We start from the raw sequence: 22,681 nt of genomic DNA on the forward strand, positions 1-22,681 counted from the left end.
CATGGGCATGGTGTCTACACCTCTTTCAAATGCACATGTTATTTTAGTGCACAGTTGAATATACGAAACCCCCATAAATATCTGTTTTTTAAAATGAGAACTTTAAGTGCAAATGCTAGGTCCAGCCCAAATTATTGTAAAAGAAAGTTTGTATCCCTTTCTGAAAAGTTAAATGGTGTGTGGCATAACTTTCATAAATGACTAGAGCAAATTTTATATTCAGGCTATAAAATATGACAAGAAGCATCCTCTGAAACACTTCCTTTTGATAGCTCACACTTTTATTTGAACCACGGAGGAACGCATGCGGCAGGCAGCATATTTATTAGTGTGTGTGTATATATATATATATATATTATTTTTTTTTAAGTCATTTTAATTTTATTAATTTTGATGACAATAAACATGAATAGTATAACACCAATACATAAAACATCTGCTGAAGAACATTATATACAGTTCTGTGTCCACGTAGCAAATGAAAACTTGATTTGTTGAAATAGTATAATTTTATTTTTAATGGTGGTCAGTTGCAAAAAGGTACTAACAAGATCTAAAAATGCCCTAACTTTGGTAATAAAACAGTGCGTTTACATCACAAAACAATATTTGATCTCCTTCTTATGTTAGCTTCTATAAATGAGGACAGCAAGTATTATTTCCTTAAGACTAATGGTAATGGACAAGTGACATGATTTGAATTTTCATCTTTATAGCCACAAAGCCAGCATCTACTCGAATCAAGGGTTCTATAATCCAGTAATCTGGATTTTAGATATTTCTTTGTTAAGTTAGCCTCTAAACATGATTCAGTGTATTGTTGTTTTATTGTTAAATAAGAATCTAATCTAAATATTGTTAAATAAGAATCTAATACAAGTTCTGAATCTGTTTTTACTTCAACAATGTTAATCAGTCCTTTGTGTGCCATTATGCCTCCATGTTGTTCTTATTTTAATGCCTTACATTCAATTTAAGCTGTTTTCCCAATGAATCCAGTTGAGGAAGGTTGGGTCGAATGATCATCATCTTGATGACAAATAAGTTTAAATCCAAATTTTAATTAATCGAAGATTAACCACTGTATCTCTATTTGCTTTGCTATAATCAGAAATATAATATATTGGCGCGACTGTGTGAAGTGTAATTAGGAATTTTAAATTTAATTATAAATACTGGTATATACCTATGGCAGCCAGAAAGTGGAATGTCTATAACATCCATCTGCTGTATACAGAAAAAATTAAGTTTCATTCTTGATAAAAATGTGTGCCAAAGAAAAGTGTGTTGTGCTTCTGAACCCAGTGACTAATTCAGATAGCCACTGCTAAAGTCTCTTGAAGCCTTGCCCCATGATATGACATCTTTTTTTATGATAAACCCTTGGTATATCTAAACGAAAAAGTTGCAACAATCTGCATGAGCAGTATTAAGGAAACAAAGTCAAAGTAATGGAAGATATCTCGGGATGAGATTACATAATCACTGACTGCTGTGGATGTATGAAGGGACCAATTGCTGTCTACAATACCACAGTAGTGGGCTGAACAGACACGGAGTTCATATGAGAATGAACTAGTACAAAACAAAAGAAACCGTGAAGTATAAAGATTCAACCTAGTTACTGTAAGAAGGGAACATTGCTGGTATGATGATTAAAGGCTCATCACCTGTTCAGCTGACTCCATCGTCGTACTAACAGGGCACAGTGTTTACCCTTGTTTTCAGAACCATTTCCAACCATGACCTGACATGAGTTTCCGACCAGCTAAAACTTTGAATACTTGTCGGGCACCTACGCAGCAGCAGGGGGACAGGTCAACGCACCACAAACTGCACACAGAGTAGAAGATGCAACAATGGTGTGAATTAGTAGGACTGTTTCTGACAACCAGCAACCAGGGATGGAATTGGGCTAGTAAAGCAGTATTAAGGAAGTTTGGTTAACTGTAAGAAGCCTCACCTGGCTAAATTAGGTTTGTATAAAGTGCACACCAATCATGTAGTAAGCACTTCAGTCAAGTTGTAGACACACTTACTTGACTAGCCTCCTTACAGTGTGGCTGTGCAAGCTTAAAGAATTATATCTGTTCAGCATCCGAGTGCCATTTACCACCTAATCTCCTTTTCTGCTCTGTCATGAATATTGCTGCTGCATTCACTTCCTCTGTAATGAGGCACATCTTGCTTTCCTCATTTCCTAAGACTGGTGCCTCAATCCGATAACAAATAAGGGCATTTGATTCTGCAAAGTCCCCTGTTGCCTTTTTGTCTAAGTTCGCACTATACAAATACAGCATACATATATGCATAAACTCTAATTTAAAGTCCTAATTTGTCGCAATTGCTTTGCATGGTCCCACCTTGTGTTCTGGTACTGTTTTTGAGTCTTTATTTGATATTTCAGTGTCATTGTGTTCATGAGGGAAAGCTGTCTCCTGTATGTTAGGCACATTTTCTAGTACTCTAGAGTTTTGCTTTGCCATCCAAGAGTTGCCAACTTCGACATAGTCCTGGTCTGCTCTTGACCTTTCCACGACCTCTTCACTTTCTAAGATCTTGGTACGTTCAAATCTAGCAGCAGGAACCCAGACTTACTATCTATCTATAGAATACACCTTATCTGTCCTATCATATCCTAACCTGAATTTACCTTCACAGCTAACTCTTTGAGACAAACTGGACCTTCGTTAGCTTAAGTTCTACAATTTTCAGTTCTCTGTTTTGGTCTTTTTTGTTTACTCATTCTCCACTCTGTACTATGCGTATGGCGTTGTTTGATGCCCCTTGGTTGATTTCAAGAGAAATAACTGCCTTCAACCCTACCACAATTACTTTATTGCTTTTTCCAATCCGTTTTTGCTTTCATGATTAAGAGACTCATATTAGATTTATTTTTTTGTTGCAGATAGAAAACTAATTTAGACTGTTCATCGTTCTCATGGTTGCCTGCACTCATCCTTTCTTTTCATAATTGCAGTATCCATCAAGTTGCTTTTGAAAACCATTCACAGTTCAGTTTTTCCATCAGTGTTTCAGAGCCTGTTACAGAGAGAGGGAGCAATTGTGAAATTAACGTGGAAGGACCGCTTTTGACTGAAAGCATAATCACATCAATGTAACCAGTGTATACTTTCAAAATTTGTGGTTAATTGTGAAAACAGGAACATCTTCTTGCACATAGTTCCTCTTTACAGGTTTGAGCAAGATCGTTTCATTAGAAGTGTGAGGCTGCATGCAGAGATGTTGGTTTAGCTGCCAACCACGACCAACGTCTGAGTACTTAAGAACTCAAACTTTGGTGGAATAGCCATGGAAAGTACTCTTGGCAGGTTCCATTGCCTTTCCTTTCCTGTGTAGTTGTTACTCCCTTGCATGCATTATATTTTCTGAAGAATGTTAATTTCCTTTATTCCCTAATATTGAAAAATTATCACACTCCTCTTGAAGTTACTCACTCACCCCGTCTCTCAGGGGTAAATATTGCAGATATACCTTGCACCAAACCCGAGCCATGGGTCCACCCTGGGGGGTTGAAATCCTCGGGCAACAGAGCTCCATGCACTCTGGAGCCTCGTTGGGGGTCAGAGATCACTGGGCTTCACACATGGATATCTCATGCCCTGCTGGGCCATTTTACACAATTGTGAGTTCATTTTACTCAGGGGGATGCGTTCTTGCCACCAGAAGCAATTCCATCTGGTGTCCTGGCCTGAAAAGCACTGTACTCTGCAGGGAGCTGGTTCCACAGGCTGCCTGTGCCAGCTTTCCTCTTAGTCTTTTGTGTGTAAGGGAGCCAGCCTCAAGGGTCCTGGGATCAACTGGGGGCAGAATCCTCAGTCATTTTGGGCATCAGCGGGTTTGTCCTTCCAGTTGTTCATGGCTGTTCCAGTCGCAGGGTCAGACGCGAAAAGCACAAGCCGTACAAACACCCCCTCTCTCTCCCATGTGCAAGAGTTTTTAAAAGTCTGTGGAAGGTTCTAGAATCCAGGACTCCCAGCTAATCCTATGTGGCCACATTATCCCTCCACCCCTGTCCCAACCTGCACAGCATGCTGGAACAGATCAAGATGACCTCATGCAGGAGTCATTGATCACATCTGCTATTGGCGTCTCAGCTACCCAGCTCGCTGACCTCACTTGTCAGGGCCTTGCAGACCAAAAATTCAAAGAGGAGCCCCTCCTGTGATTCCTCCATTTATCTGGGCTCCCTCCTTTGTTTAATGGGCCTGGGCTGTCCCCAGCCCTGGTAATGTGTGACAGGTAGTTAGCAGATGTAGATTTTCATCCCGCCCCTTCCTGCCTAGGAGTTGAGGGAAGCACTGTTAATTACTCCTTTTGTGTGGGAGGCCGTTGTTCCTGCTGCTGGAGATAAATGTAATTAACATGCTGCACTTGGTTCTGATCCTGAGCTGACCCAGAAAAATATGAGTTAGGGATGACCCACAAGTTCTACAGATACTGCCTGGAACTCTAAGATTTGATTTTGGCGTATATGTTACCTTCCATTTTGATATGTCACTGGACTTTTAGGCCAAAGGGAAACAAAACTGCACTCCAAGGCAGTTTTCCCATCTATATGTATAATAAAATGTCACTTCTGACAAAACAGTAAACTACCCTATGAGTGTACATTAACATCATAAGGCCTCCCCCAGGTCAATATCTAATTCTGTAGAGGTCCCCTCTGTGCCAGGCTACCTGTGTGCAGCTACTGGGCTGCAAATGATAGTTGTCTCACAAGTGCATCCTTCAGACATGTGCACATGTGTTAACGTGTAAACAGCCAAGTGCCCCTTACCCTTGCTGTGTTGCAGCGGCCTTTTTGTGCGCAGTCCATTTGCCATGTAATTTCCCTGGTTGAGACACCTGTAGTGAGCCTCACCCACAAAAGTCCAAAACGGGGTGATCTAAAAAGAAAAAAATCTGAGCATATTAAATTGGCGCAACCCATCTTGCAACAGAGTTCAAAGTTCAAATAACTTCCTTTAAAAACTTATGAGAGCATCCTTTGTGGATTTGTATAGAAATGGTTTGAGTGCGGTTTTTATGGGAGAGTTTTGTCTTAGTTAGGTTGTCAAGACTCTGTCCCAACTCCTCCATAGACTAAGACTCCTTACAATGATTTGACTTCTAGTGAAACATTTTTTCATGTAGGTAATCCTTTCTCAGCAATCTCTGAAAAAGTAGGACTATGAGAGCACTTTCTAATACACACTGCACCATTTTAAAGTTATAAGTGCAATGTCAATGCATGTCGGAGGCTTTTGTGAGTTAGGGACAAAGACATTTGCAGGGCCTCTCCTTGATTTTGTATCCAATGACAAGCTCATAATGAAGAAAACATGCATGCTTAGGAAAGGGTAAAACACAGGATTTTCTCCATATTGTGCTCAGGGTAAAGAACCCCAGGTATGCCTCGCCCTGTTCTCATGCGTGTCAATGTGTATGGTTTGAATTCACAGAAGAGTATAACATTGTGTATGTTTACAAAATATCATCTCCTGTGGTACTCACATGGAAAAGTATATATTTCCTCATCTCAGTCCAGACCCATAAGTGTCCAGACCCCTGCTTGATGTACTGCAGGAGTGAGTGCCTTTTTCCCCTATAAAACATGCACGCTCTGCAATTCAGCAATTTTTAAACAGATGTTCAACCTTTTCTTTATGTATACTTGACTTCTGCGCCTAAAATGTTTTGGGAATTCTCTCTAAGCAAGACGTTTAGTTGAAATCAGGATGACTTGAAGGTGAGAAGGAATAGCGAGAGAATGCGGTACCAGGACCATCCCTTGCCCAAGTGCCACTTGCAGATCTAACAGTTTGGATGTCACAATACTCTTATTCTGTCTTTATTAAAAATGATGAACTGCAAATATAAATATTGTCTAAATAAAATACACTGTACTTCCTCATTGAATTAACTGCCATGCTAGAAAATGATATGATTGTTTTAAACTATACACTGTTTGTTTTTATTTTAGGGGACTTAACAAGCAAGGGTACAAATGCAGACGTAAGTATGTGTAGTGTTTTTGATTTGTATGAAAACAAGTACATTTATCATCAAATTCCAACCTATAGGAAAGATTGTCTTTGACAAACCAGTGTTCTCTCATTGAAATAAAAAAAGAAATATCTCTGACAGTTATTTCTGAAATTTCTAAAGCTATACTGGAAGTCAATGTTAGAAGTCAATGCTGGCCTTGTTATATACATTGTTACATAGAATTCGTTGCTAAAATATTGACTGGAGAAGTTGCTATAGTAGTTGCAGTTTTAGTATTTTTGTATAAAATTCAACAGTGCAGTATAGCGAGACCACCTTTCAAAAGTGGATGGCCAAGCAACATCATTTCTTTCTGTACCATTACTGTCTATAAATAACTCCATAACCCGTGTAAAAAATGGCAGGGTCAATAATCTGTTTCAGTCTGTGCACAGTGATAAATTTTGTGCTGTTGAGAATCTAGGGAAGGGAGGGTGGCTGCTGCACATTGTCCTTACTTACATACAGGGTTTACAGTAAACGTCTAGACCGCAGGTGAACAGTCCGGACTGTTGCTTAGAGAACAAGTTGCCATTACCCAAGAACGAGCCACTCCATGCCAAGATGAATGAGAACCACCTCAAACAGCTGCATAATCCTTCTATCAGTTGCAGAAATCTTGGCACACACATTTGAATCCATAAACCTCACACTCATTGCAACCTCGTGTTTGAGTGTGATTATATATTATTAATAATACTGAGAGAAATGATTGTTTATAAAAAGAAAATTATAGGTGCCACCTGCAATCAGAAGTGGGCACCTGCAAAATTAAACTTTCTCTCACTATTTACACAGATTTCTTTGATTAGCAAGGTAAGTAGTAGACTGGAGACATGCAGACACTGCTCTGTTGGATGCTGAGGGTGGTGAGATGAACATGGGTGAGCTATTTTCAGTGAAAGGAAAGAAAACCTTTTATATAGGATAAAGAGAGGGATCCTAAGATAGGAAATGGGAGAAGGCAGCTGAGGTTAGGCGGACGGAGAAGGAAGAAGATGTCTAATTAGAGAAATAAAAGCTGAGGATAAGGGAGAACATTGAGATGAAAGAGGAAATTAGATGAGGTTACGGAAGGAGTCCAGAGCGTGTCTGAAGTTTAGGAACATAACAGGTGTATTTATAAAGCAGTGGTTCTCCCAAGGGTGCCTCTTGGTGCTGAGTATCAGATGTTTGTTACTCAACTCAGTGGTATTAGTTTTATTGACCTTGGAAGGATGAAAGCCGGAGGGCACCCACCAAGATTTGAACCTGTGACCATGAGGTCAAGCACAGATCCCTACAGTGGATGCATTTGCACACTGAGCGGGAGAGTGTAGCAGCTGCTGAAGGATGTGAAGGGTCTGAAGGAGGTGTAGAAGATCCAGGTGTAAAGGATCGGAAGGCAAGCTACAATACAGTATATGCTTGTAAAACTCACTTTCATCCCTGGGGTCATCTCGGGACAATCGCTTAGAGGAAGACAGACTTTGCCAGGATTTGACCTTGTAGCTCAGACGTAGATGTGGGGAGTGAATGCCTCAGTCCACTGAGCTACCAGACACTGATTCTGATTGGGATCAGCAACTCATGCACTGACCTGAGAAACTGTGATTTTGTTTTTTGTGGCTTTTGGCCCATGGAAGGTCTGACTGGTCTTTGTATGGACCTGTACCAGACATGGCGAGTGGGAATTGCACAAGTATTGCCACCTGCCTTTTGTTAGGTGACTGTTTTTGTAGCTGTCAATAGCAAGAGCATTATAGAATGGTTTCTGCTCAAGACTGGTAATAGTGCCTACTAAAAATGTAACAAATCAGCTTGTCCTGGGCAATGTGACATATAACAGGGGGTATGGAGGTTGGCAAGGTTGATAAGCATGGCAGCTTCTTTGTGCTGTATCATTTCAATTATCTAAAAAAGTTTTTAAAAATGCAGCGTAATGTGTCAATCGACATCAGTTAAAGAGGATGCCTTTTAAGGCTAATGGGGTTGCAGAGTATTTTCTGACCATCATTTATCTCGTCTCCTTTAAAGAATGCAATGCTGCTATACATAAGAAGTGTATCGATAAGATCATCGGCAGATGCACTGGATCAGCCACAAACAGCAGAGATACTGTGGTAAGCGAAAGACTTCTATACTCTTTGCCAGACATTCCTATCTGATGAAGCATTGTATAGTTTATTGTGTAGTTCACCTTAGAGTGGTTGAAACAAATGCATTTTCAAGGTAGAATGAAATGTCAAACCTGTAGGTATTAAGAGTTCGCCTTTTCATCTCATGCCTCTTGGCATCATCACCGCCGCACTAGTGCAATTTTTCTAAACGACCAAGGACTTTTTGTTTGCTTTCAGAGGTTTAAAACGGGTTCTGTTATCTTTTCAGACATGTAATGGACTATAAACCAGGAATAAGGTCACTGTCTTGTGTTTCACAGTCTTGCTTTAGTTTCTGGGTTTTGAGCATATTTCAAGTGTTCAAGGCAAAATGTGAACTTGCCTTTTGTATGGAGCTTTCAGTCGTGCACTTACATAAGAGAGTGCATCAGTAAGTGTACTGGTTTTTCAGCCCTGTCACAGATGCTAACTTGAGTTTTGTGGAACCTCCAGCATCCACCGATCTAGTCAATAAATCATATTGATAGATGGTGTTGGAGGTGAAAGGGGGATTGAAGGTTGGCTATCCAGTGGCACGCATGGTAAAAAAAAAAATAGACATTTGCTGTGAAGATATACTGAGACGTGCAAATGTATTGGGTGAGTAATTGGAATAGTAGAACTGTGGGAGATTCATTTGAAAAACAAAAGAATCCAATGGTGTGAAATTGGTGTATGCTGGTGGGTGACATTTCAATCAAATAACAAGTGGAAAATGAAGAAGTGATCATGTTAATATTACTGTTCCACTGTTATTCTTGTCCATATATTAAACACAAGCATCAGTTACAATGATGAGGCAATGAACTTGTTAACTGTGCTGTGTTGATCATTGATGACAGTGGTGCTATTAATACAATATGTAATTTTTGGGGAAATGTAATCAAAGGTTTTTAAATAATATTGCAAGGTCATTGTGATGGTATTGTCAGTTACTGATATTGAAGAAAGTTTATATGCTTTAATATAAACCAAAAATGTGGATTTAAATTAAAGAAAATTGCTGATGTTTGAAGAAAGAAACATGTATTTGGAAGGACAAAAGTATGATGAGATAGGAAACAGATTTTATCAGGATGAAGTTTAAAACTTCAATGTAGTTCAGGAAAAGACCAGTGATTGTGATTTGGGATTTTTCCCAGTGCTTGACCACCACTTACAAGTAGTTTATTATAATTTATAACAACCATACTGCAAAGCTCAGTTCTGATTTTTTTAGAAACTTGCTAGTATGGTAACTCAGATGATTAGATGTATGTTGGAGGATTCTGTGTGAGCATTTGTAGGGACTTACTTTTTTGATAGTGGTGAACAATGAACTAATAATGTAAGTCGTCAAAGTGTGCAGGCCATTGTCATTTTACTTTATCTTCCTGTGCATTTCAGTTTCAAAAGGAGCGCTTCAACATTGATATGCCGCATCGATTTAAAGTCTACAATTATAAAAGTCCCACCTTTTGTGACCACTGTGGCAGCCTGTTGTGGGGATTAGTGAAACAAGGCCTGAAATGTGAAGGTATTTTTGATTGTTTTCTTCCTCCATGTTGAAAATGTCCAAGTGCAAGAAGGGATTTTTACAGGTCATTTTGTTTAAGGGAAACATTCACTGTGATATTGATTAAACGCATTGCCTTCATTTAATCTTTGCTTTGGAAAGCGTATCTATATTATGTGTTAATGCTGTTTTTTGCGTCATACTTCTAGGTACTGTTAAATTGTCTGAATGTAATTGTGTGTGCAATGACCAGATGTAGAATTTGCTGCCCATTTTATTAAATTAAATAACAATCCCTAGAGCAAGGTAAGATGTAGCTTTTGATACATTTTGTTGCCTCTCACTCTCCTTTGGAAAGGATTCCATATTTGATTATTAAAGTGGCAGTCTGTGCTCTGGTAGTTGCCTTTTAAAGCTTTAATGCAGCACCAGCTCAGTCTTTGCAGTGTAAGAATTATGAAGTGTAAATACATTTAGAAAATCTAATTTCCTCATGTCCTAAAGTCCTGTTCTTATTCTGTCTATGCCTTGAATGAATTTTCAGGATGGGTTACAGTTACAGTTTAAACCTCTTTGATTGGTGCCTTGAGAAACCACTATGTTACTAACGATGGACCCAAAACCATTTATCCACATTTTATTTGTTTAGAGTTTTACATAGGACTAGCTACTACAGTGTAGGCCTCAAAGTAATTTGGCGCTGATAGGTTTTGGGGCCCTTTTACCTGTAATGGTCACTACAATCATTATTATATATACATTTTAAAACAGCTTCCATCAGAGTAATGTCCAGTTCAGGCAGAAATAGATTAAGCACTCACAATGATCAATAACTCTATTTCAAAATTGTATCTGCCCTGCTTTAGACACAATCTGGGGCTTTAAATTATTGTGAGGTGATTAACATAAATTGGTAAGTATGCAAACAGTGTCCTGCTTGAATGCCACCATGTATATTCCAAGACATTTTATTGCCATCAGAAAATAAGTTCTGCATGATTATAATCCATTGTACTTCATTCATCTTTACCCGTTCTTCCTTGTCACTTTCTTGAGAACTTCTGGCATTTCTTTGGTATTTCATTCTTATGTTTTCCTTAACAAGCACTTTAACGTTTTTCAACCAAGATTACATGTATGTTATATCTTATCCATAATTAATTTTGGACTGCCACATGTTCAAGATATGTAACAATATATTCACATTATATTTTCATATAATCATTAGAGAAAAACCGAATATACCTTAAACATATTTGAATTGAGTTTACAGTTCATCTACAGTATAACTCCCTTGTTCCCCCAACTGCAAACACTACCCACCCTTACTTCAGTTATCAGTCTGCCTGGATTCAATTGATGTTAGTATTTCAAACACTCCACCCTTACTGGTCCTTTTCCTATCTATTGCTGTCATTACATACTGAAATCCGCTCCTTTGGTTGCCTGTTCAACTTCATTAAAATTTCCTGCACTGCTGTTATTTTTATAATTTTATAATTTTATATTTCAATAATATAACAATTATGTGTTTAATTCACGTGTTTCCTCATTTAGTATTCCTAATAAAACATTATAATCCTAGCAGTTAATTTCCATTTTTAATGTTTTCACTCCAGCATATCAAACAGATTAAAACTTGAGTAACTTTTGTCATTTAATGTAGAAACCATGTCCACTCTCAGTTGTTACTCATTTCTGGTAGGCATTACAATTAATTTGAGTTTTATTTGCAACCAATAAGTTCCATACTTAGCAGAGTCATTATTAGTGCTGCAACTTCAAATTAAAGTTAATTTCACTTCATTAAAAAATAATTTCTGTATTTCTTTTCTGGTGTAGGAAGACTAAGAATATTTCTTTTAATGCAATCACTGCCAGTGTATAATTTACTTTGAAAATCAAATGCTCTTATTCAGTGATGCATATAAACCATTTATTAGAGTAAAAGTAGGTTGGCTGGAAACCTATGGGAGTCAGGTTATGGTTCCATTGTACGATTGAATGTAGACCATGTGGCTCTTAAGAGAGCAGATACGGGATTTCTATGTGCAAACATACCATGCTTGACTATAACAATTTAATTGTTAAAGTGAATTGCAACATAAAAACTGAGACTGTACAGTGACTGTCTGAATATCCTTGAGATTCGTAGTGAATTTTAAGGCGCTCTTGAGTCACATGACCCATAGGAGGACATAAGGCTGCTTGTTAATTTGTCCCTGTTTTATCCACATGAAATATAGTGCTTGTTCTTTCCAAATAAATAATATATGCATACAGTGTTGGAATTTATGGGCATTACTAATCTGATCAACAGAGATGACACTGATGTTATTTTGTCATCATTTGAAAAAAAAAAAGACTATAAAATTACAAATGAAAGAATATCACTGGTATGGAAGCACAGGTGTAGTTCTTACATTTTTATGTCTACAAATTGTGTGACCTTATGAATATTGATTCTGCATAATAATTGTTTTGAATGTTTTCTCCCTTGTAGACTGTGCAATGAACGTGCACCACAAGTGCCAAACCAAAGTGGCCAATTTATGTGGCATCAATCAGAAATTGTTAGCAGAAGCTTTAAATCAAGTTAGCATGGTAAGAGAGTCTCAATTAGAAGTTTCTGTATCTGTTTTGTTGAGGATAAAGCAACATGTTTCTGTGATTCCTTTATGTAACTTGAATTCCATGGGCTCACAAGCTTTGATGATTCCCAAAGCGTGCCTTGCAGTTCTCTACATATTCAGCACCTCCTCCCACGATTTCATTTGCAGTTGGGTCAAAATCAGCAAAATCACCTTTTGAAATTCTGGCCATCTAATTTCTTTCTATTCCTGATTTAAACATCTTCAGAACATATCCCATATTTCCACCCAGCCATGTTTCTCCAGGTTTTAAGTCCTTTGTCTCCTTAAAGGTGATTCATTTTACTACATACATGTGTGTTCATATTTGATTCAGATGGGTGTGCGCTGCAACATTACAAACATCTCTGTGCATGTACTTTAAGGTCCATATGTTGTCAAGCGGTATCCTTATTGCTGAAAATGTGAAGACTGTATGTAGTACTGCTTTGGAAGTGGGACTGGTTAATATCCAATTTTGTTTTTTAAATGTGATATATTGAAGAAATGTTTATATCTAAACCAGCCCTAAAGAAAATATAATTACCTGATGTGAATGTTCTGATTTGTGTAAATTTTTCTCATCAAGGGAATACAGATAGTCTGTGCAGAATAGCAGAAAAGTTACTTTCCTTGATCTTTTTTGAATGCATGTGATAAGAAAAATTCAGTGCAACCTGCAACTCATTAAACGTTTTAAAATTAACATGGAAAGAAGTACTACAAAAAATGTTTGGTGATGAGTTCACCAGTTACATAAAATAAGGTTTTTCTGAAGTTCATTGTAACTTTTTGTCTTCATCATTATTAGCACGTGTTGTAATTTTGAGAGAATGAGTATTATTCAGATTCCTTTAGAGATTGTCAGTAACTACGGTTATTGGATATTAAGGCAGCCTCTTATAAATTGCAGCTCATTATCAATTTTAGTGGCGTCATTAACACGTTATTGACCCTTCCCAATTGCATACACTCTAGCTAACTAATTGGGCCTAATAGTCTGTTGTGAATCAATAACTATGGGCTGCTCTGCAGTCCATAATACTAGAATAATATTTGTTCAGCACATTTGTGAAAAACGTAAATTGGCCATATAAATGTTATGCTTAGAAAAATCACTTGTGAATCTAAAATACAAACATTTGAGGACTTAATGTGTGATCGACTTTTCAAATATTCTTCATAGTGATAGGATAGGTTACTTTATGCAACCTTCATCAGAAAGGCAATAACAACATCCAGTTTTATAATCAGAAATTACCAACACAGACTATTCTGTTTACAGTAGTTACAACTGAATCATAAGAAAGTATATTTCTTCGTTTTTGTATCACTAAATATGAAAAAGGATCATATAGATGGGTAGCTGATTATGTCTATTTCATGGTTCTCCAAACATCAGGACCTAATGTAAACAGAATATAAATATTGGTCTAAGCCCAGGTTGTTCAGTGTTTCATGAAATGTCATGTACCTTACAACTACATTAATTAATTAATTAATTAATTGGATTTAAATTCACAACTGAGAATATAGGAACCCTTCTCCTTGGAACATTCCTGTTTCACAGTTATTCTAGAAAACCACGTCCCCTTTCCTTTGTAACCACCATGACCTTACAATTAGGGATGCTAAACATTGTTTAAAAAATCCACTTCACATGTTTGCCCTGCCTTACAGGTAATAATTTAACTTGACTAATAATTTCTCATATCGTCGGTAGACGAGTCAGTGAACGTTAACAAACAGTGAAACATAATGATTGAATTACACTGAACAATATTTTTACTAATTAATGCAAGTTTATGCAAAAAGGAGTGTAAAATGTCTTTAGAGAGGTAATGTGTTCATGATACAGCACTGCAAGCGCCCACTTCAGCTTTAAAGGAGAAGTGGGTAATATAGTAAAAAGGAGCAGAGCAAAAAAGGAAAGCAAATGAGAGAGAAGTGGGTTGGAAGGTGAGGAATAATTTATAAGTGTAAACCTCAGATCTCGTTGAACTTATTTTACATGTGGGAGAGCAAACCTACAGTACAATGACATATACCCGGCAGTGCATTGTAATTTAATTTGACATAGAGCTATAATCTGATAACGTTTAGTAATTCAGAAGTGCCTTTGAAATACACTAGTTAGTCATCAGTATCTCTAGTTAACCAAATTGCACATACTGCAGAACAAAGTCTCTGAGGACCCCTGTGCAACCAGAGTCCCATCCAGTACAGTGAATCAATTTTCCTTACCAAGAGCTGGAACTATATAAGCTGAAATGCACTCTGCACTTGGTAAAACCCCCTTTGTACTAGTCATTTTTCTTTTACAATGGACCATTTTTTATGTGTTCTGTACTTGAGCTGTAATTCCTATATATTGCAGTACTTATCTCAGTTGCATGTGGCCCCTACAGTCTTCTCAGTGAACCTGAAATCCTCACCCGCTTCTAATTTCATCTAGTACATATTTTATCTCTGTATTGGTCGTTATCAGACATGACCATTTTCACAAATTTCTGCTTGTCTTCTGCACCATTAATTGCCACCCTTAGCAAATCACTCATCTTTACTATTGTGGTGCTGACTATCATGCCTTGCTCTGCCCCTACTTGTCCATGCAGGTGCCACCTAAGCTGGCTTTGATTCCAGAAGGAATGGAACTATATGGATGTGTGCACTGGAATAGGCTGATGTCATCAATGAGGGTTTAGAGGGGTCAGTGCATTGCCCAGCCAATCCCACCATGTTTTAGTGAACATGAACAGATGCCTGTAAGTTCGTCCTTTGCCAGTTGACATCCATCTGGAACTTTCAGATCATGGGGACCTGTGCCTACGATGAATGCCAGCTCCGCAGGGGTGGGGTTTAATAGATGGAAAACCCAATGGAGCAGAATATATGGTTGGAAAAAGCAGTTTACACCACTATGTCCATTAATCTGCATTTTTTAATTATCTATAATCATTACATATTTTTTGTGAATGTTACCAATAAGACTTATCGGTCAGTAATGACCCAGATCACGGCACATACCTTTTTGTAGGTTATAATAATTTCCTCAACCAACAACGTGTAAGAAATAGAAGCACCAATGGCAATTGCATATGAAATAGCTTGGCTTTTGGGGCTGCACACCCTCAGCTCAGATCCAAATGAGTCAGCAAGTATTTCATGTACACTTGGTGCTTCACATTTTTTCAGGCTCATTGTAGAGCGTTCAGAATACTCAAGCAGAAGTGTCCTCGGGATTCGTCTGAGTGTAGTTACAATCTTTATTTATTACCTGCCACGTAAATACTCTTGTTTGGCATAATTGTGCAAAAATGTAAAATTCTAAATCCCTATTTTCTACCATACTTGTGCAAGCATTGAATACCCTTTCCGCTCACTTTTTCGAAGAGGGTGAAAATGACAGTGTTTTAGGAAACATTTGAAAAGCGTGCTGTTGTCCTCCTCTGTTTAGCCTTGTGTAGGTGACTCCTTCAGCACCAGTACAGCCAGTCCATGGGGACATTGCACTCTTGTATTAAATTAACAATTATAATGAATAACAATACCACAATAATGATTTAGTTGGTGGAATCTTTATTTTGTCATGAATAAGCAGACTGGAAATACATGTTAATCTAAAAGATCCTTTAAGGAAAAGACTGCAGAGGGATACATCATCGGACACTTGGTTAGGTATGATTCTGGGCAGATGTATGCGATATAGCTTAAAAAATGTATTGTAGCAAAATAGAATTTAGGTCCACTTCACTTAATCAAATATTTTATTTGTCTTTTCCCTTTGATTCAGAGAAACAGTGTAATGGGGGTAAGATATTTTATCTACATGTGCTTTTGCTTCAAAAAGAAAAAAAACAATGTCTGTGCTGATGCTTATACATCCACGTTGACAAGTCTGTGCCACACTGCTAAATGTTACCCACAGTATTGGTGTGGCTGCATTCTCAGACATATCTATTTGATTCCAGAAATCGAGCAGAAAGTCAGATTGTGGTTCGAGTGACAGCCTAAACATTGGTGTTTACGAGGACTTCAGCAGTAGGCGTCTACTAACCCGGGGCGAGGACACCACTGGTAAGAGAGCTTTATAGATCAAGGGCCATCATCATAAGATTCATAATAATCATCATCATGTTCATAATCGCATGATGATTGTGAATGGTTGCGGGATGGAAAAGGGAGTTGTATGTTACAATTTTGTCTCCATAATTTCGTATTCATATTTTCAGACCATTCATTTCTAATGACTTACTTGTCGTACTGTCTAGTGGGTGATTAAACTTGTCTTTTGTAACATCATTTGTGGTTGTAGTGAATATTTAAGCAAAACAGTAGTGTGCAGTATCTCAACACTAAGGTATTCATCCTGGTGCTGTGCCCTGGTGGACCCCTCCTATTCTGTATTTTACAGGCTAATCCCTGAAGTTCTTTACAAAATGGTTGCACGCAGAATACCAACGTGTTTCACCAAGGATGGTCTTGATCATGGCAAATAATCCTTTCTTTTTTCTTTTAGTTTTTCTACGGTCATACTTTAATGCTGATTCTCATTAAGTTTCACCATTCTATAGCAAAAAACAGTGTTCACTGCTGAAAGTCTGATTTTAACGCACATTGTAGCCCTCCAGTGGGAAAGGATCTCTGTCCTTTAATTTGAATCTCAGTCCTCTATTGAGACCAAGACTATTTGGTGTGATCAGGACCTTACATGTAGGTGCATGTCCTCAATCAAGTACACATGCTTTATATACATCAGTCTACTTTACAGATAAAGTTAATAAACAGGCTTAAAGTGATTGTGTCTTAGATGCAGCAAAACTTGTGCTGGAAAACACAAAAATGTCAAAGGTTCTGCTTCCTATAACTCTTCATATGTGTTCCTTCAGCAGATAACCAGTATGATAAGCTTTGGGAGGGATTGTCTCCCAAACCAGCCCCGCCGCGGCCATCCAGCGTAAGCAGTCGCCTTGCCATTGAGAATTTTACCTTCCACAAAGTACTAGGAAAGGGGAGCTTTGGAAAGGTATGTCCGGCAAGGCAAAGAGAAGGGTGATTGCATCTCTCTTCCACATTGTTACATATTTGAATAAATCTTTACTGAAACTGCTGTGCAGTCATGTCTTCATGGTGAGAAAGGTGTGTGATGTATTGCCTTTACCTACCATGTAAAGCAACACATTTTCTCCTAGACGAAAAGAGATAAAAGAATCAGAAGTGACTTCTTCTAGATAATGTTACTTTAGGAGCTGCTTTAACTTAATATGTGAGCAGTAAGAATTTGATGATGGATCATAATGGGCTTTGTATTCCAAATATCATGGCTATAAGCTTTATTACAGTGCCATCTTTGGTTAACGCAGTATTGAGTCATAACGAGGAGTCAAATAAGAGAATACATTAATATCTTGTTGTTTCTTCCCCTGATGTGGACATTTACCATCACATATATTACTACAAAAGCATTAAATCCAGAAACTCTTGATTATGGAGATACTTAGCCTGTGCATTTAGTGTTGCAAAGGTCTGAGATTGCATTGGAGACAATGTGGAGAAATGGTCTAGATTTGGGAAGAAAAGGAATAGTTAACCTTACTGATTTTGCCCCATCTGTCAGTGGCATTTGAATCTGTAAGAATATGATTTGAGGAGTATCCTATATAGGTGGGATTGAGAGGAAATTTCTGTATTGGTTCAGGCTACCCTTAATACATTGGCAACACTGGATGGATAGTGTGGACTCTGTCATGTTGTTAGATTGGCTGCACATTAACAAAGGAAATACATAATTCATCTTTATGGTTCCTAGAAAGCCAGCCAAGGCATACACACATATCTGCCTGTCTTATTTGTCATACACAGAAATGTATAAAGCAATCGTAGAAAATAAATGCTACTGCCAAAACAGTTAAACCTACAGAACAGGTAATGAGCACCTTCTTAAATCAAGGAGGTGGTCACCCTTTCTTAGGATCTCTGGTAGTGAGTGCTACCAATTACATTCAAGAATGGGCATTCTTTGGGAAAAATACTTCTACCTCTAAAATATGTGGAATACAGATGTATGGTGGCTGGCTACTGGATTTGATATATGCAATCAAATGGCCAAGGTAAGGGAGAAACATAACTAACGCTGTTGCAAATCTATGAAAGACTGGTAGATATTGCTGAGGGAGATGCAGCTTGGTTATCCGATGCAGCCACCTGATTAAAAGAGTTAAAATATATTGGTGAATGGGACAGTGGACAGACATGCTGTATCCCTAGGATTTAGGGCACTTTCTAAAGACTGTCCTGGCAAGTCTATTTCTGATGCAAGTGAGATGGGAAGAGGAATGTAAGAACTTTATTGGATGCGTATTGACACACTGCATGTCTGAGGGTCAAGGACATTTCTGTTAATGGAAGGTTTGAACTTCCACAGATCAAGTTGTCGCCCTGGACTCAAATAACACTTGCAGTACTTCACATAATCTCACCAGACTGTTTACATGCTAACACCAGGTGTGGTGACTGGTTTATTGCACATAGTGTGGAGGTGCACTGTGATCCCAAATTATTTGGAGTTGGTGTTCATTAAGTTGAAAGCTGTGTTGGATTGTTTTGTTGACAAGAGGGTGGATGATTGCAAATGTGCTGCTTTCTCTTTGTGGGTGGCTTATAGCATGACTGCTGTACATTAGATGGTAGCTTCTGGAACCCCCATCGACGGATGGTGTAGCGATTTGGGATAATGAACTGTGGCTGAAGATTGGCACATGCTTAGAGTCAGGATGGATGAGAGGGTGGGTGAGGATGAGATTTTAGTGTATATAGGGAATTAGTATGTATCCTCTTGTGCCCAGCTGATGGCACATAACCTTAGAGAATTGGCGTGGACGTGTACTCCTTGGGTGTGCTTGTGTGATGTGCTTTGTGTGTTATGTTGTTTTGAACAGGAATGTGATATTGTCTTAACATAAGGGACTGGCATTATTTTAGGGGAGCTATAAGGGGGGCGGTCTGTACCATACTGCAAATATATATATATATTTGTATACGTTTTGTTTTTAGCATGCATAAAAAAGTTCCTTTGAGCATGGTTATGATCAAAATCTTTTGACTAAATGAGAAAAGAAGCCCTTGATTGACTCTTTCTCGGTATGCCATTTTGTCCCCCAAATAGTAAAATGTAGTTCATTTATCTGAGGCTGACCGTTCACCCCCTCACCCTGGGTTTTGATTAATTTTTTAATTGGGCTTAAACAGTCTTCTGTTCGTCCCTGTGTTTGGGCACAACTTTTTCACTTTTTCTGAAGTCACAAAAGCTCAGTGTAGCCAAGAATATAGTCCAGGACTTAGAGATGAGTGACTCCGCAGAGGCATTGTTCAAATGTACAGACATACTTGTTCAGCCAGCCTTCGAATAAATAAAGCAGAATTATCCAACTGCTCCTATTGTTATCCAGATCAGTCCCTGTATTAATTCAGTATACAAGGTTGTTGCTGTAGTCCTTTTCAATGGAAGGTTCCAGAGAGTACTCATGCTCAGCCGTAGATCAGTAACTGATTGGCATAAATTCTAGATGGAATCTCCTTTCTGTGCTATAGCCGGATACTGTTGTATAGATTCACCAGATGGACCACTTGGTTATTGTGTCTGGGCTGGCCTAGGTAAGATCGTTCTCCTTCCGGGAGCGCTCTAGCAGAGGTAACCAAACTTTAGTATTCTGTGTGGCCATAGGAATAGGGAACTGGTGTATTCCCCAAGCAAGGTTTTACACCAATATTTGAGTTGCCTTTCCCCTGCCCTAAACTGGGCAAGGAAGAGAGGAATGACCTACTTAGTTTCTGTGAACTAAAACATTCAGCTCAACTTACAACAAATACTCTGGGGAGGAGGATGGAGAAGTACTTAATAAATATATTTACCATCATACTAGTTCCATAATTGGCGATGTTATTATGACCGAATAATAGGCGGACACTATCTAAGATGAAGCGTCAAACTTGGAATTATAGGACAGAGCATTGCAAATCTCGTATGTTTGAAACAGACCGCATGCACAGCTTGGGAGTATTCTTACATTTATTATGATCAGTGTACATTTTTGTTCATCCTCAGTGACCTTTTTTTAAAATGGCTGCCATTTAATATTTTTTTGTATATATATATATTTATTATTTAAGGTAGTTTGTTCAATGCTAAAATGTTAGACGTTTCTATGTTTAACCGTGTTCTGTAGTTTCTAACAATGTTTTCTCATTTTAACAGGTTATTCTTGCTGAACTGAAAGGCAAGAACGAGTTTTTTGCCATAAAAGCTTTGAAAAAGGATGTAGTATTAATTGACGACGATGTAGAATGCACTATGGTAGAAAAACGCGTCCTGGCACTTGCGTGGGATAATCCATTTCTTACTCACATATATTGTTCTTTTCAAACCAAGGTAACATTCAATGTTTTCTGTATTATCTATTGTTTATATTCTTCTAAAAACAAGTGATTAGTAATGCATGATACTACAACAATGACATATAAAGTAAATTCAAGACCTATAACATAACATGTGAATTTGTAAAGCGCACGTTCACCAGCAGGCATCTTGGCGCTGAATAACAGATGTTTATTGTTACCCAACTCAATGGTACTCATTTTATTGACCTCAGAATTTTGGATTAAAGGCTGAGTGAACCTGCCGGGATTTGAACCTGTGACCATGAGATCAAACACAGGCCCCTATAGTGGACGCATTAGTCCACTAAGCCACCAGACCCGGCTTCCAGGGAGTAATGATTTGAGGCATGAAACGTTAGCTAAGATGTCTAAGTGAAAAATTAAGTATGTTTCTGTGACTTCAACCTTTAAAAATAAACTTTTCCTGTCTCACTTTCCACTGCTTTATCCCCCTCCCTCATAGATCCCTAGCCTCATCCTGCTTCCTCAACCCCCCACCCACCATTTTGTTTTCTCTTTTTGGTGTGGGGGGGTGAAGGGAGATATCACCACTCTCACTTCACTCGTTTTTAAAACTTGTTTATTTTAATATATTGCGCTCCTTACCTTTTTTCTGCTTTAATATTAAAACTGTGCTTCCTATTTGGGTTCGTTATGGTTCTATAGTTTTCTCTCTTTTCAAAACCGATCCATATTCTATTTTCTTTTTTTTTTTTTTTTTTATTTGCTTTTTTAATTCCCATTGGGATTTTTCTCTTATTTTTGACTAAACTTTCCACTAGATTAGTTTTCTATACCTTAAAAACCAAAGTATTCGCTTTTCTGTGAATTTGCATTAATTAAAATGATGTATGGATAGGTCTACGCCAGCCAGGCTTGTGTTTAGAGCAACACGTTGCCTTGATTTCCAGTTTATTTTCCAACACATACTTGGAATAAAATCACGGCATGAGACGCTGAATGAAGGCGAAGAATTGTGCAAGTGAATTTGCATTCAGTAAATCCAGTAACTGCATTTCCATTTAAAAGGGACTGGAAATGACTCCTTCATTGCTAACATTCTGGCGCATGTCACCATTGTGGACCAGTGTCCACCATTCGGACTGCAGAATAAGGACAACAGTGGTCAAAGGACCAACCTGTGCCCTTACTTCTGTTATGTGCCCAAATTAGGAGTGCTGTGAAATAGCCTAAGGCCAACCTTGAAACATATGAAGACTTGTGTTATATTTTCATTAGAGATCAAGATTGCTTTTGTAGTGAAATGTCAGGAGCTATTGTGAATTCTATTTCTACAAATTGCTTTTGTGATTCATAAAATGCAGATGTTTCTTCAGGTGGGTGTCACCAAGACCCCATACAAATCAATTTATCTTTTGCCCTGTTTCCCACAGCAGTTCAGAAGTTCTTTGAAATCTACAATAGTGTGCAACTTCCCTACCCCCAACTTGAGAACTAGTTTGTTGGTGTCATGCAATAACTGGGCCAAAATGAGTATAAACTATTGAATTGTGCAAAGATGTGCAGGAGACACCCAAATGCCGCTTTACACTAAATCCTTTAATACCTCCTGACAGAAATGCTTCAAATGTACAGTACTCCATTCCTGTCTCATGTAATACCCTTGCTTTGGTAAAAAAGTGCAGCAAACCTTCAAACCTAAGACAATTGCTCATCGGATGTTAAATGTTTTTGGGAGAAGACTGCTCAAGCGCACAAATCCTTACATTTGTTTCCTTGTAATCAGATTTCCTATCTCAACATTTTATCAAGGGCGGGGGACGTTTACCTATATATCTATATAGAAATCATTGTCAGTAAGTCAATGACGTGGGTAAGGGACATAAGTTATCTAGTTGAGTGTACCACTTAAATATATTTGCCTCCTTATGGAATACCCTGCATCAACTCTTTAACTCCTACTGCTTCCA

The 22,681-nt window shown here is 38.1% G+C and overlaps 1 protein-coding gene across 4 annotated transcripts in view; it reads left to right on the top strand.

Annotated features, from left to right (window-relative positions):
- Positions 1 to 22,681, top strand: part of PRKCD (protein kinase C delta) — a 315,192-nt gene that overhangs the window by 269,840 nt on the left and 22,671 nt on the right. The window contains exons 8-15 of one of the 4 annotated variants that reach the window (XM_069206388.1): positions 5,987 to 6,018; positions 8,068 to 8,153; positions 9,576 to 9,705; positions 12,188 to 12,288; positions 16,108 to 16,125; positions 16,286 to 16,391; positions 17,204 to 17,340; positions 20,569 to 20,742. In XM_069206388.1, the coding sequence (XP_069062489.1) occupies positions 5,987 to 6,018; positions 8,068 to 8,153; positions 9,576 to 9,705; positions 12,188 to 12,288; positions 16,108 to 16,125; positions 16,286 to 16,391; positions 17,204 to 17,340; positions 20,569 to 20,742 (784 nt within the window). The remainder of the gene's footprint in view (positions 1 to 5,986; positions 6,019 to 8,067; positions 8,154 to 9,575; positions 9,706 to 12,187; positions 12,289 to 16,107; positions 16,126 to 16,285; positions 16,392 to 17,203; positions 17,341 to 20,568; positions 20,743 to 22,681) is intronic. The other 3 variants (XM_069206389.1, XM_069206390.1, XM_069206391.1) reach the window with 3 other exon arrangements.

The sequence above is a fragment of the Pleurodeles waltl genome, chromosome 9 (genome assembly GCF_031143425.1).
Source record: "Pleurodeles waltl isolate 20211129_DDA chromosome 9, aPleWal1.hap1.20221129, whole genome shotgun sequence".
NCBI classification, from domain to species: Eukaryota; Metazoa; Chordata; class Amphibia; order Caudata; family Salamandridae; genus Pleurodeles; species Pleurodeles waltl.